The sequence below is a fragment of the Macrosteles quadrilineatus genome, unplaced genomic scaffold, assembly GCF_028750875.1.
Source record: "Macrosteles quadrilineatus isolate MER2022 unplaced genomic scaffold, UCM_ALF_1.0 Scaffold_1__1_contigs__length_201487025, whole genome shotgun sequence".
NCBI lineage: Eukaryota > Metazoa > Arthropoda > Insecta > Hemiptera > Cicadellidae > Macrosteles > Macrosteles quadrilineatus.
The window spans coordinates 172,829,307-172,843,403 of NW_026542594.1; the positions used below are offsets into that span (position 1 = coordinate 172,829,307).

Below are 14,097 nucleotides of genomic sequence, written 5' to 3' on the forward strand. Positions count from 1 at the left end.
ATTGTTATAATAGAACCCAAATCATCAAAATTTAACTATCCAAATCGCTTACAAAAAGAATTTTTAAAACATAAGAAACAAACGACTATCCGCAGTACTATCCTTTAGACCAATTCGTATATACCAAGGAAAAAATGTGGTTCGGATTCCACTATAAACTGTAGGTCCCTTAGTTGCCATTAGCTGTTTGGGCTATTAATTAACAGCTGTGTCTAAGGAATGTCGGCCTTAGTCACTAACAAGACTACAAGATCGCTCCACTCATCCTACACTCATCTCCATTCATACTTTGGCTTAAAATACCTACATTGTATGGTCGCCATTTCATAAGAAAGTATTAAAGTATTAGCCCAATTACGGTAAAGAGAATCTGTGATTGTGGACAAATTTTGAACATCTCCTGCAGTCATGTAGACAAGATCATCATCTGATGCGGTCATGGAAAATCATCATCGTCCTTTGAGATCGCATCATAAGTGTGAATTTTTTTGAATGGGAAATCTTTGTGGAAGAGTTCTGTGACAGTAGCTTGGCCTTGTAATATGGTAAAAATCCACTTATTTGAATTTTAGACTGTACAAATGTGGTTCAGTCCTAATTGATTCAGTTCTACTGTATGTATAACTGTACATGTGTATGTATGTGTGTACTGTATACTTTTCGCTCATCTTAAAAAAGCTTGACTTAAGTTTGGCTTGATCACAGAAGGGTAAGGTACAGAGTAAGTTTATGAGACGACCGCGCATTTTTAGCTCTGAGATGATGTGCCGGAAATATACTGGTGGTGATGAGCAAGGAAGATCCTGAATGGTGAACACTGTACGGGAATTCAAAACACACTTCCTCGGTCTTCCGCCACTGTGAGCGTTGTAGTACATGAGGGCGAGGGAGCGGTATTGGACTTTACTCTAGACACTGGAACTAGAGATAGACACCAGCACTTATGTAGGTAATTTTGATAAGAATAACAAAGTTCAGGTGTGTTTGTGTTTGTTGTTGAACTTCTACAAACTAATTCATATTATGGGTACACAATATTCAGTTAAAATACAAGATCCATTTTATATCCATAAGCTCTCAAAAATGATTTCTCAAGATAAATGTATTTCATGGATTCCCCCACAATTTTTTAGCTCAATCTATATATCAGCTGATACGCCGCCAGCTGTTGTTTTAAAGTAAGGGTGAGGTGGAGGGGTTGAAATCGCTCCCACTCAAACCGCCTAAATTAGTGAAACAGTACCAAAAACATTTAAAGAATTGATTATTTTTCCTTTACACAAAAAAGGCGATGTTAATTTAGCTGATAACTACCGAGGTTTGTCTTTTATTAATAGCATTACGAAAATTTTCACGAGCCTTATAAATATTTGATTACAAACGTGGATGTGCGAGAATGAAGTACTAACAGAATTTCAGGCAGGTTTCAGAAGAGGATACGCCACCATCGATAACATATTTAATCTGACATGTATGATTAATTTACGTCTATTACAAAAGGGACAAAAGCTTTATGCATTCTTTGTAGATTTTAGCTCGGCTTTCGACACAATTGATCGGAGAGCATTGGTTTTCAAATTGGCAAATTTAGGTGTCTCCACGCAAATGCGGAATGTTTTAAAGAGTTATTACAGTGAAACTAGTTCTAGTGTGTGGTGCTGAGGCGGAATAACCGTTATTTTCAAACTAATACAGGTTTAAATACCCCCGCCGCAGCAAACCTGCAGACTAAGCGAATTTCCATTTTGCCTGATTTGATTTTCAATTAAATCTATTCAAATAACATTAGGTATAACGAACGAGCACCTAGGTTTACTGCCTACAGTGTAATAAAGTGTGTTTAAAAAAAAACACATATTTTATAGTAAAATATTAATAGCTTAGTATAAAATAAATAGATTGGACAAGTTTGATCCAAATATATGCATAAACAAGCAAACTACAACAGTTTACTTATTCTCCATAAGAATAACATGGGAATTTTTAATTTAAAATTTTATCCGTAACCAATAACCATACAAAACCCCCGCCGCAGCAAACCTGCAGACTATATAATTTCCATTTGACTGATTGGATTTACACTAAAATGTCTACTTAAAAAAATTACATTTATTCCCTATTTAAATAGAATTAGTTTAACAAGTACTTAGGTTTGCTGCATCAGGGAGGGTAAAACTGTTTTTTTTTTGTAAAATGTTAATAGTTAGTAAGAAATAAAAACATTTTCCAAATTTGATCAAAATATGTTCATAAACAAGCAAACTACAACAGTTTACTTATTCTCCATAAGAATAACATGGGAATTTTAAATTTACAATTTTTTGGAATTTTCTCCGTAACGATTAGGCGCATAATAACGCTTCAATATACTAAATTATTTGTTTTTTTAAGCTCTACAAAATGGTTTGGAAAGAAATTGCTAAATTTTATGTTTTTTGGGTCAAAAATGGGAAAAACCTATTTTTACCCAATAAAACCCCCCGTAAACCCCCGTTCCCATGGTCCGATCATGCTGGATCGCGAACTCGTTCGAATAAACGTAGGTTTACACGTTTGTACCAAATTTCATCAAAATCGGATCATTTTTGCTCGAGTTATCGTGCTGACGGACACATATATATATATGAATTTGAACGGATGGTGTTTTTGGCCTCTAGGGACCTCAAATCGAAAAAAAAAATCGGTCCCGCGTCCAGGTCTTACCATGAGTACTACGGTAATAGCTTATTCCCTATATGGGAAATTCGCTAAAAAGGATGTAATCTGTCACTGACTTAATTCAGACTATTTATAAATGATCTGCCAGAAGTGGTGGAAGGGGTAGGCCTAACGTTAATGGGGTTAAAATAAATGTGCTACTTTATGTAGACGATATTATTCTCCTTTCCCCAACGAGCACAGGGCTACAGCATATGATTAAAAAATTAGAAAACTATTGTGACACTTGGAATCTAACTATCAATCTTATCTAAATAAATCTAAGATAGATAATGGTGTTCAGAAAGGGTGGAAGACTAAAGGCAGGTGATAAGTGGAGGTATAAAGGAAACATTATCGAGGTGGTAAATCAGTATAAGTATTTATGGGTTACATTTACAAGCAACCTATCATGTAACAGCCATTTTAAGGAAAAAGCCAGAGTAGGAAAATTTATTATCAATTCTGTATGGAATTTTTTATTTAAAAACAATAAAGTGCCAATGATTTCCAAAATATTGTGTTTCGAGGCTCTGTTGTGCGATCTACAATCTGTTATGGAGCACAGACCTGGGGTTTCATAGAAAGTGAAATAATAGAATCAGTACAAACTTTATTTAAAAAAAAATATTTGCACTGCCTTATAATACGCGAAAATATGTATTTTCCTTGAAACATACTTCGATAAACTTTATTTTTACACTATAAATTAAAATATTAACTATATTTTGAGATGTTAACTTTGCCACCCAAACGATTGCCGATCTTTTTAGCAAAACAAATAATTGAGAAACGTATCTTGGTGTAGAGAACGGGAGTATTTGGGACAAATATGCAATATTGAGTTTAGTTTCCAAGATCTCGATCCAGAGGGGTTGGGCCTCCAGCTGAGGACGGTGGCGGAAGTGTTGCGTGGCAGGTGGAGGGAGGAGTGTGTTGGCCGAGCGCGGACCTCTGTCCACCACAGGCAATTACTGACGCTCGACCTTGAACTTGGCAATAGGAGCCCAATAATTCTAAACAATAGGCATATCGCTTCTTTGGCTATTAAAGATAGAGCAGAATTGATAAATCTAAACTACAAGCCGTGGACTGAACAAAATTATCTTTGCATTCTCTGTAATCTTCAACAAAATGAAGGACAACAAATGAAGGATAACAAGGACCCGTTGTGTGTAAATCTTCTCAGTCCACGTGTACACAGCAACGAGGTTACTGGCATTATTTATGAACAGAAAAGCGCCAATTGCAGCTCTGTAGCTGACATGTATAATGTTTTCTATTTGTCTAATTAGTTTTTAATTATTGAAGCTCTATAGCCACATATGAGGTCTGTGATTTAAAATAATGTCATGATAACAGTCGGTTTGCAAATTCATTCATAGAAGAGTTGTCGTTTAGCCATTACTTTCTTTTATATTTGAGTGTTGTTTTAACAATATTGGTCTTTGTTTTAAGAAAACTGTGAAAAACCAGGTCTTGTTACCATCAGTGGCATCGTCCTGTAATCCAGCTACTAGGAGGTCACGAATTGTGGATTTATATTAATTGGCATACACTGTTGATGCGATACTCCCTGGTGTGGATTTACGTCCGCACTAGTGAGTACTACAACTGCAGTACTATCCTGATAATTAGACCAATTCGTTAATTACAAGGCAAAATGTGGTTCAGATTCCACTATAAACTGTAAGTCCCTTAGTTGTCATTGACTGAATGGGCTATTAATAACAGCTTTGTCAGAGGAATATGCCGGCCTTAGTCACTAACAAGACTACAAGATCGCGCCACTCATCCTACAATCATCTCCATTCATACTTTGCTTAAAATACCTACATTTGTATGGTCGCCATTTCAAAGTTAAGTATTAAAGTATTAAATGTGGGGTGGAACAGACCCCAATCACATAAACCATGACCAAACTCAAGATAATATAATTTGCATTTAGGTTCAGAACCATTCCTGATCGGGGCAGAACTACAGTGGAACCTCTTTAATCCAAACCCACAGAATTTCTTTATTGTATACTATATTTATTGATATACACACTGTAATTGTTTCTTTTGTAATGTACAGTACTCTTTATTCGCTATGTAAACTACTGTATTAAATAAACACTGTATTTTACTTTATAATGCATTTTTTCACTTTTTCCGTAACAATTAAGCTTTAGCTATTATGTTATATAAAAATAACAATATATTCTGTAATCCGAACTATTCAATAGTCCGAACTACCCCGGTCCCAATTAGTTTGGATTATAGAGGTTCTACTGTAGGCCTAATTTATTTCAAAAAGGCAAACTACCCATGCCATCCAGTCTTGCGAAGATCAAGTACAACACAAACTTTGACTCATAAAAACTAGGCTTACAAGGCTACGTATGGAATTTTACTGATTCCCCTCTCTCTTTTTATCAAAATTCCGTTTTAAATAGACCCATCATAGAAATTAAAAATTAACCGAAACAAACAATTAACAAACCGATATGTTTTCAAAAATAAAACATTTATTTGCACTGAATTAGTGTAAAGATAAAAACAAGTAAGATTAGATTATTTGTTCAAAATATCTATTCTAAACAACAGGGTAACCACCATTGAGGGCGCTTTCAAAGCTGCATTCATCTGTTCCCTTCTTGATCTTGAAGAAGCCATTGTCACCCCAGTCAGTGTTCCATGAGTTGGCCACCAGCCAGTAGTCAGTTCCATTTTCAGAACCCCAGCCGATCACCTTGACTGCGTGGCCTCCCACATAACTGCCAGTAGTGTGTTGGTACACACCTTTTAAACACGGAAAATACTTTTAGAGATCAAAAAATCAACAATCAAACAGGTGGCCTTGAAGTCAAATGTTTCCATTACAGAATAGTTCAATAAGGTAGAATTAATCCCTCTTGTTCGGATCCCGTAGATTTGGATATCTGTGTTTGTATCTAGCACTTGCTCTGTCTATGGCCAAACAACAAACATCTTGGTGGTAAGTAATATACACTTGGTCTCAGAAGGCTTTGGGTGTATAATTCTTGCACTCACGCAAATATGCTTCTTTTTTCTGAGTTTGATAAACAAATAAATCACTAACAAGTAACTTTGTCAAGGGATGCATGGTAGGCCAAGAGATATTATTGTTACTTTCCTTTATTCCTTGGTATAGAAATTAACTGCACACATCATGTGTGATTTCAAAAACCTAACCCCTATTTGTTTTAGCGTTGTCAATGGAGTTCCAAGGTACCTTAACAAGAGAGGAGTCCAAATGTTTTTTTAAAGTATAAGTATAACTAAATGGCAATACCAATTCACCAAGACATAAACAAATATCTTGAAGCTCGCAGATATTGTGTACCCAGAAAAACCCTTATCACTCAGTTACAAAACAGTTTTGTAATTTAATATTGAATTGTACATACCGGACTTGTAGCTCAAAAAGTCTTCGTAAACATCAAATCCAGCTTCAAGTGGACCATTCTTGAAGATTTCCTTCTGAATTTTCTTGACGTCTCCACCGATTGAAAAAACAGACTTCACTGCAACATAAGCAAGTATTTAAGTTTTGTCATTTATCAAGGAAATTGCAAGTACATTTTTCATGGTGAAATCTGAAGAAAGTTTGTACTCTATAATTATAATATATTATAGTCTCTATTCGTCCAAACTATTGTATTATCTGACCCTGCCTGTGGGCGATACAATTTACATTACTGTTATAGTTCGGCCGCTTAGAAAACGACCTCCTCCAGCATTGGTTTAGCATTAGCGCGCAGGTCGTTTTCTAAGCGGCCGAACTAGCGTAGGGTTTGGTAAATTTTTTAACACTTCCTCTTCACTTGAGAAAGTCCCCTAGGCGACAAAATATTGTGTTTACAGTCTCTCTTCTGTACGTTCTATGGCCTACCTACAATGACTGGGACGGTGGCGATGGTCCTGTAATCCAGCTAGTAGGATGTCACGTATTGTGGTTATTTATAGACATGCACTGTGGATACAATACTCCCTGGTGTGGATTAACGTCCGCACTAGTAAGTACTCTGACTATCTGCAGTACTATCCTGATAATTAGACCAATTCGTTAATACCAAGGTAAAAAGTGAGGTTCCGATTCCACTATAAAAAAAGAGGAATCATAAAGGAATCATAAAATCTGTTTGTAACAAAATTTCAAGAGTGAGGTGCTTGCTGTGGAAACTTAAGGATTTTGTTAGTCAAGAATATTTAAGATTGGCGTATTATGGACTCTTTCAATCACACTACTATATGGTCTTATTTTGTGGGGCCACTCTCCACATGTTAATGACATCCTTTTACTCCAGAAGAAGGCGGTTCGAAGCATTGCTGGAGAATGCTCAGATACACATTGTAAACCTCTTTTCATTAATTTCAGGATACCAACCATTGTAAATCTTTATATATTCCAAATTCTAATGTATACAAGTCAAACTTAGATCAATTCTCTTTCCGAAAAGACGTACACAATCAATATACAATAGGTAGGGATAAAATAGATATATTGCAGCACAGATTGGCAAAACCAAACATTCACATAAATTAAATTGTATAATGTTTTTTAATAAGCTGCCTGAAGAAGCAAAATTAGTTTCTTACAGTATTTTTAAAAATAAACTGTATGACTGGATTGTTAAAAATCCCTTTTACAAAATTGATGATTTTTTAAGTTGTGAAATTTAAATATTAGATTTTGAAGAGTAAGTTGAAATAAAGTTGTTATTTTCATGTAAGTGGCTATTTAAATTTAGATATTTTGTACTGTAAACACTGAATCACCTTGTAACTATGTATAACAATGACGTGTCCTATTTCTTTTATAAAGATCAATGGAAATAAATATTTCTTATTCTTATTCTTATTCTTATAAACTGTAGGTCCCTTGGTTGCCATTAGCTGTATGGGATATTAATTAACAGCTGTGTCTAAGGAATATGTCGGCCTTAGTCACTAACAAGACTACAAGATCGCGCCACTTTTCTTTTACTTTCATTATTACACATTTACACTCATCCTACAATCATCTTCATTCATACTTGGCTTAAAATACCTACTTTGTATGGTCACCATTTCATTGAAAGGTATTAAAGTAAAGTGTAAAGTAATTCTTCAAGGTAAGCTAGCTGCTATCCACCTTACTCTAAAATTTAAAGTGATGATAATGATAAGCTTTAGTAACAACTGGTTTACCCAAATGTAGGTCCTGGTCCTTGGTGTGGTCCTTGTACTTCTTGTTGTAGCAAGTTTTCTGACACTTGGGAGTTGGTACGTCACCGTAGGAGCTGCAGTTTTTACGAGGCCCGGAAACGTGGTGTTCACATGTTGGCAAGGTGTACGGCTGGCAACCCTGGGAGAACCAAAACTGACATATTATGATAGTAAAATAAAATATAAGACAATAGGAGGGAATAGTTATGCTATGTCCCATTTAAATAACTAAGAGTAGTTCATCTATTAAGACAGAAAGAACTTACTTGAACTTTTAGACCCATGAATTGAACTTTAAGAATATTACGATAGTCTATAAACACGGACTAAAACTTCTTTTTGTTTTGATTTAACACATGATTATTGATTTACAAAACTATCTCTTTGATTTTCCATCACTGTTAATAATTTTGGATTTATAGTTGATAACAAAATTAAATTATCTGTTTTAAAAGGTAGGTTCATATTTTGTTTTGCATAATTCTAAAACATAAGTGACTCTTGATTTTGAAGGGGAAAATAAGTCCCAATGACAATATGAATATGTCATATGAAAATTGCTATGTCATGTTATGCTTGACTTATTACACGCTAAGAGGTTAGCGAGCCTCAGGCAGACTCTCAGGAACCTAAAAATTATTTTTAATAACTAAGTTTAGCGTCTTAAACATTTTTAGCTGCTATTTTCCAAGGTGGTCCAATTTCCAGTGGTGGCGCGCAGTCATTATAGTTGGGTGGGCAAGGTATAGCCGCCAGGCTTACCAGGAAGGTGCCATGAAAATATTTATTCCGGAAGGAATTATTTTTGGTGGGAATTCTGAATTCTCACAGAAGACCACAAATAAAAAAAGATTTTATGGCCCTTTATCCACTCCATTACCCATTTCAGCACTTTATCCTCACTAATTGCATTAGAGCCAGAGCCTACAGCCATCTGGCAATGAATGTCGTTATGTCTTGTAATAAACAAAACATATCACCAACATCATCATATTACATGGCGGGAGATTCAGTTTATTTTTTTTTTATCACAAAGGGTAGCTAAAGAACTAAAAATGGTCTCATTCTGTTAAAAAAATATGCCAGTAAGTGGCAAGGAGCCTCGTTGCAACACACAAGCAAACTTCGGATCCAAATGCTAAATCGGCGCTTACTTAAAAAAAACCGCCCTTGAACTAAATATAACAAGGACCTGGTTACCAAAATAATTCTATTGGTCTGAGTGGTGACTGGATAAGACACACTAAGGTGCCATTGTCAAGCCTTAGAAAGTGAAATTATTACTCCTAGGAGGTAGTCGCCATTTCAATAAAAAGTATAAGTTATAAAGTTGTCATTAAGTCTTAAAAACATATATACAGACATATTAACACAGAGGACAGGGACATCATTTCAATATAATGATTATGTTTCCGTGTAGTCTAAGTACTATAATTTGTAACACAATACAATAACAGAACTGACCTCCTTGGATTTGTAGTCTCCTCCAGTGCAGATGCCAGTGTGGTAGAAGTAGAGCCAAGCCTCATCATCGTAACCTCCTTCACAACCCTTCCCGCAACTGACAGCACACGGGCAGCAACAAGACAGCAGATCTTCAGCAGACAGGTGGCCGTTGAACTGTTGCTTGCTGGCGATGCAGAAACGGTCAGTGAGTGCTGCAGCAGCCGCTACAGCCTACAAATAAAATCATTTGTTCAACATCGCAGCCTTTGTCCCAAAATAAATAGCAAACAGGTGTTCATCGACCTGTTGCTTGGCCACCCAGTGCCACTGTAGTCTGTGAACCAAACTTCAAGGGGGGTAAAAAGATCAAACAAATAATAGGACTTGCAAGCTTACATCCACTAATAGCCCAAACCTGTCTGTGTGCTAGCCATCGTTTAGCTATGTGCAGAAAAGCAAAGTCTTAGGCTCAATCATAATAAAACATAAAACTAACTTTAAAACTACATATCGATTAAAACTCCTTTTCAAACTTATTTCAATTTAACATTTAACATAGAATTGGTTCCTTTTGCCATCAAGTAATCATCAATACCAGCATAACCTAACTCAACATAAGTAGTGTTTGTCGATGGACAGCCAGGATAAACAAACAGTCAACTACATAAAAACCAGCGGATTATCCTCCTCCATAACCATATCAGCTGATAATCCTCCTGCAGGAACTAAGATGAAGCTGCTGAACTTAGAAGATTTTTAAAACCAAGGTGATAAAAGGAACATTTGTTATTCCACTTCGGCCATTTCAGAGATTACTCTGTCATTGGGTGCGTGGTTGATAAACTTAATGATTTGTATCGTTCATGAGATTTCTTTCATTTTCATTACAACAGTTGACAAATAATATATACAACACAAAAACATTAAAGACTGACTGATCGAGCCTTATCACTGCAAGAGTTAAAGGGAATTTTACACTGTAGCACATTTTTGAACTTTTTGAATTTAGGAAATAGGCTACAGCTGATCCTATATTAACCTATTTAGATGGGATAACTACCTCAATATCCAAAAGTCACTTACTGTACCCACTACACCTTGTGTATCGCCTTTTTTGTATTTTTAAACATTTAAATATTATTAATTTTATTTATTAGGCATTATTGTTACAACGCCTAGTAATCTCCTCACTGCCTCACCCAGCAAGAGCCGCAGGGACCCTGGTCTCTGATCTCCTGCAAGGACACACAGCTGTTCCACTTGGTCCTGGCATCAAACGTCTTTGGCAACTCCAGGTCCTCGTCCTCATCATCCTCTAGAGGAGGCAGTTTGCTGCCACCGGGGCGAGTCTTCAGACCCAGCAGGTGCTTGATGTGTCTCTTGGTGAAGGTGTTCTCAAAGTTCCTACCCGCCTGAAACATCAAATGTAATTTTGTGTCTTTCTGAAATATTGTTACTCTGATGTTGACATTAGTTGAAATTTTGGTTTCTCCCTGAATAAATAAAGTTAGGATTTAAACATAGAAATAAGAATAGAAAAGAATGTAAAACCATTCAAAGAAAGTGTGTAATCAGCAAATTATAGTTCTTTTATGTATTTCACATCACACAAAGTTCATAAATTTCTAGATCTGTGATCTGGTTTCCATCCTTTTCAGGTTGGAAACTCAATGATTCCAATTACGTAACAAAATTTGGCATAAGCTCTAATATGTAGGGATATAGACTTTCCACTGCCAACAATCAACTTAAACAAATAGTCAAACGTTTTAGCCTCTGGATTGCTTGTATATAATTAATTGATATTGTAAGGTCTTACTTTAGCAATCCTATTTTATCAATCTGAAATTAAATTCAGACCCGAAGGTCCATTATCAGTTAGAGTCTAGGTTGACGAAATTTTTATAGTAGAATCCACCCGTTGGGTTTTGTAGAAAGTTTTATAACATTTAACACAATACAAATTATAGTCAATATGAAAATAGTATAAAAATTATTTATAAAGACATTAAAAACCATGGTTTTCGTAGTGTGGGATGGTTTTTATCCATAATTGTTAATTGTTATACTGTTTTCATATCAACAATAATTTGTATTATGTTAAATGTAATAAAACTTTCTACGAAACCCAACAGGTGGATTCTACTTTAAAAATTTGGTCAACCTAGACTCCAACTGAAGATGGACCTTCGGGTCCTAAATTAATTTTGGATTGATAAAATAGCATTGCTAAAGGTAAGACCTTACAATATCAATAAAAAAAAAATAAACATCCTTTTATTGTTAATGTGGTAGAGATGACTTGTTAGTTAAAACTTAACCAATAAAAATTGTATTGACTAGCACACTAAGTTGAAAGTAGGATTCCTGCAATCTATCTATCTATCTATACTATTATAAAGAAGAGGTGGTGTCTGTGTGTGTGTGTGTTTGTATGAGCTAATCTAAAAAACTACTGAACCTACTGGGCTCAAATTGCACACAAATGAAGCTACAGTTCCGAGGATACATATAGAACTATTCCCGCTTCGATATTGTCCTACGGCTCTGCCCCGTGGGCATTCAAAAATTTGAGGTGAGAGATTTAAAAGTAAATATTGATTGATGGTATCCATGGTAACAAAGAACAAACCTACAAAGTTTAAAAATGTAAACAAGCAGAACTAACTGTCAAATGAATTTTGATTTTACAAAAAGAAGAGGTGGTGTCTGTGTGTGTGTGTGTTTGTATGAGCTAATCTAAAAAACTACTGAACCTACTGGGCTCAAATTGCACACAAATGAAGCTACAGTTCCGAGGATACATATAGAACTATTCCCGCTTCGATATTGTCCTACGGCTCTGCCCCGTGGGCATTCAAAAATTTGAGGTGAGAGATTTAAAAGTAAATATTGATTGATGGTATCCATGGTAACAAAGAACAAACCTACAAAGTTTAAAAATGTAAACAAGCAGAACTAACTGTCAAATGAATTTTGATTTTACAATTCCACACAGCTGGTTCAAACATATTAAATACTGCACGAATATTAGAACAGAGAGGGTAAGGATTATAAATTAAAATAATGATGTCACTAGCCTAAATGTAAACATTATTTAACATCACTTAAATGGAGCTGTCAAAGCATATGTATAAGCATTTTATACTTCTATGCCAACCCCGTACGAAGGACGGGTACTCTGCTAGTCTGTCATATGAGAACACCATCTACTTACTCCTTTATTAGTATACATCAGTTACCTTCCATGTGGTTTGAGCGTTGTTTACTGCCTGAATTATCTCATCACTCTCCAATGGACTGTTATGGTCAACCTGGACTCTTAGGTGTGAGGCTGTAGCTGCTGCTACCAGAGCCAGCACTAGAACTACCCTCATGGTGTCGTACTGTCAGTATCACCTACAAAATCCACATCAATCATTTAGTTACGTAGGATATGTTTAACTTGTGTACCACCAAGTGATCCTAATCTTTTAGTTAGAATACCATGTTTCCAAGGCAAACTGGGATCATCCCATATTTTTGTCATTTCAGACCATATCCAAAAAACTGTCTAATGACACTAAAAAAACCAGAAGTAAATAAACAATTGATGGAAGTATAAGAATATATATCAGTAATATGTTTAATGCCAGGTACATTTAGGGGACAAGTAGGGGAACAAGGGGGTTGGTAGCACATTTCTTCAATATATATGATAATGTACAGTACCTACTGTACTTTAAAAATAAAGCTTAGGCAACAACTATAAAAAAATCTAGATCGCAGCATTACAACAACTGGAAAGGATTAAAAAACTCAAATATAGATAAATATTAACAAATCTAATAATGATGACCAAACTATAAGCTAAGAGAAGAAATCGAAGGAAAAATCAAAATTTTGGGCTGTAAGAAAGTAACTAAATGACCATAAATCACTAGTTAAGCACATTGTGCACTGAAATGTGAAATGTACCTGAAAGTTTACTACAAAACTCTCTTACCTGGGCAAATCAAGTGACAATCAGTTGCTTAAAGGCAAAAGTGTCTTTTATACTTAGGATCTCAAGTAGTTGCTATAAGAAGATGTTGGTATTTTGATAACATTGTCTTTATAATGATTGATTTGTTAGTGTCAGTCACTGAAAAAAGATATGTCACTATCTAAGCTATCTATACTAAAAAGATAATGTAACTGAAATAACTTAGGGAATTTCTCGACTCCTAGAGGAAAAGAATAATTATTGGTCAAGATATTTTTCTCTTACCAAAGCATATAGATACTATAAAATAATCACATTAGTCGAACATCATTCACTCTTCATTTTTATGCATCATGAATGTACAAAATGCATCATCAATCAATATAATCTTTATTCAGAATGTACAGATACATTGTGAATGCGTCATTATGTTATTATTAAATAAAATACATATATTACTTGAAGTTAAAAAAATCATCAATTATCAATTTAAAGTTAAAGTTAATTCATATAACAGCAGTTTTGACATAAAATAAATCAGGGCCGATTTACCAAATAGGCACGGTAGGCACGTGCCTAGGGCGCGAGGCAATTGGCTTTTTTTTGGGGCGCCAAAAATTTGTAAAAAAATTGTGGTTGTATTTGCATGCGATCGTGGTAAAATTCTGACAATTCCTCGCGGCCTTGTAGACATTGTAATCGTCTCCCGCGTTTGCGGCAAGATTCTTACCATTTTCCGCGGTCGTGTCGTATAGACATAATTATTGTCTTCCATGA

General features: G+C 35.3%; 1 protein-coding gene across 1 annotated transcript in view; it reads right to left on the minus strand.

Annotated features, from left to right (window-relative positions):
• LOC129002620 (uncharacterized) overlaps positions 1–13,419 on the minus strand; it is a 31,919-nt gene extending 18,500 nt beyond the window's left edge. The window contains exons 1-7 of the mRNA XM_054430568.1: positions 13,342–13,419; positions 12,599–12,755; positions 10,556–10,768; positions 9,375–9,587; positions 7,893–8,049; positions 6,110–6,226; positions 5,278–5,480 (exon numbers count right to left, since the gene is read on the minus strand). Of these exons, the coding sequence (XP_054286543.1) occupies positions 5,278–5,480; positions 6,110–6,226; positions 7,893–8,049; positions 9,375–9,587; positions 10,556–10,768; positions 12,599–12,733 (1,038 nt within the window). The 5' untranslated portion in view covers positions 12,734–12,755; positions 13,342–13,419. The remainder of the gene's footprint in view (positions 1–5,277; positions 5,481–6,109; positions 6,227–7,892; positions 8,050–9,374; positions 9,588–10,555; positions 10,769–12,598; positions 12,756–13,341) is intronic.
• Between the last annotated feature and the right edge of the window lie 678 nt (positions 13,420–14,097).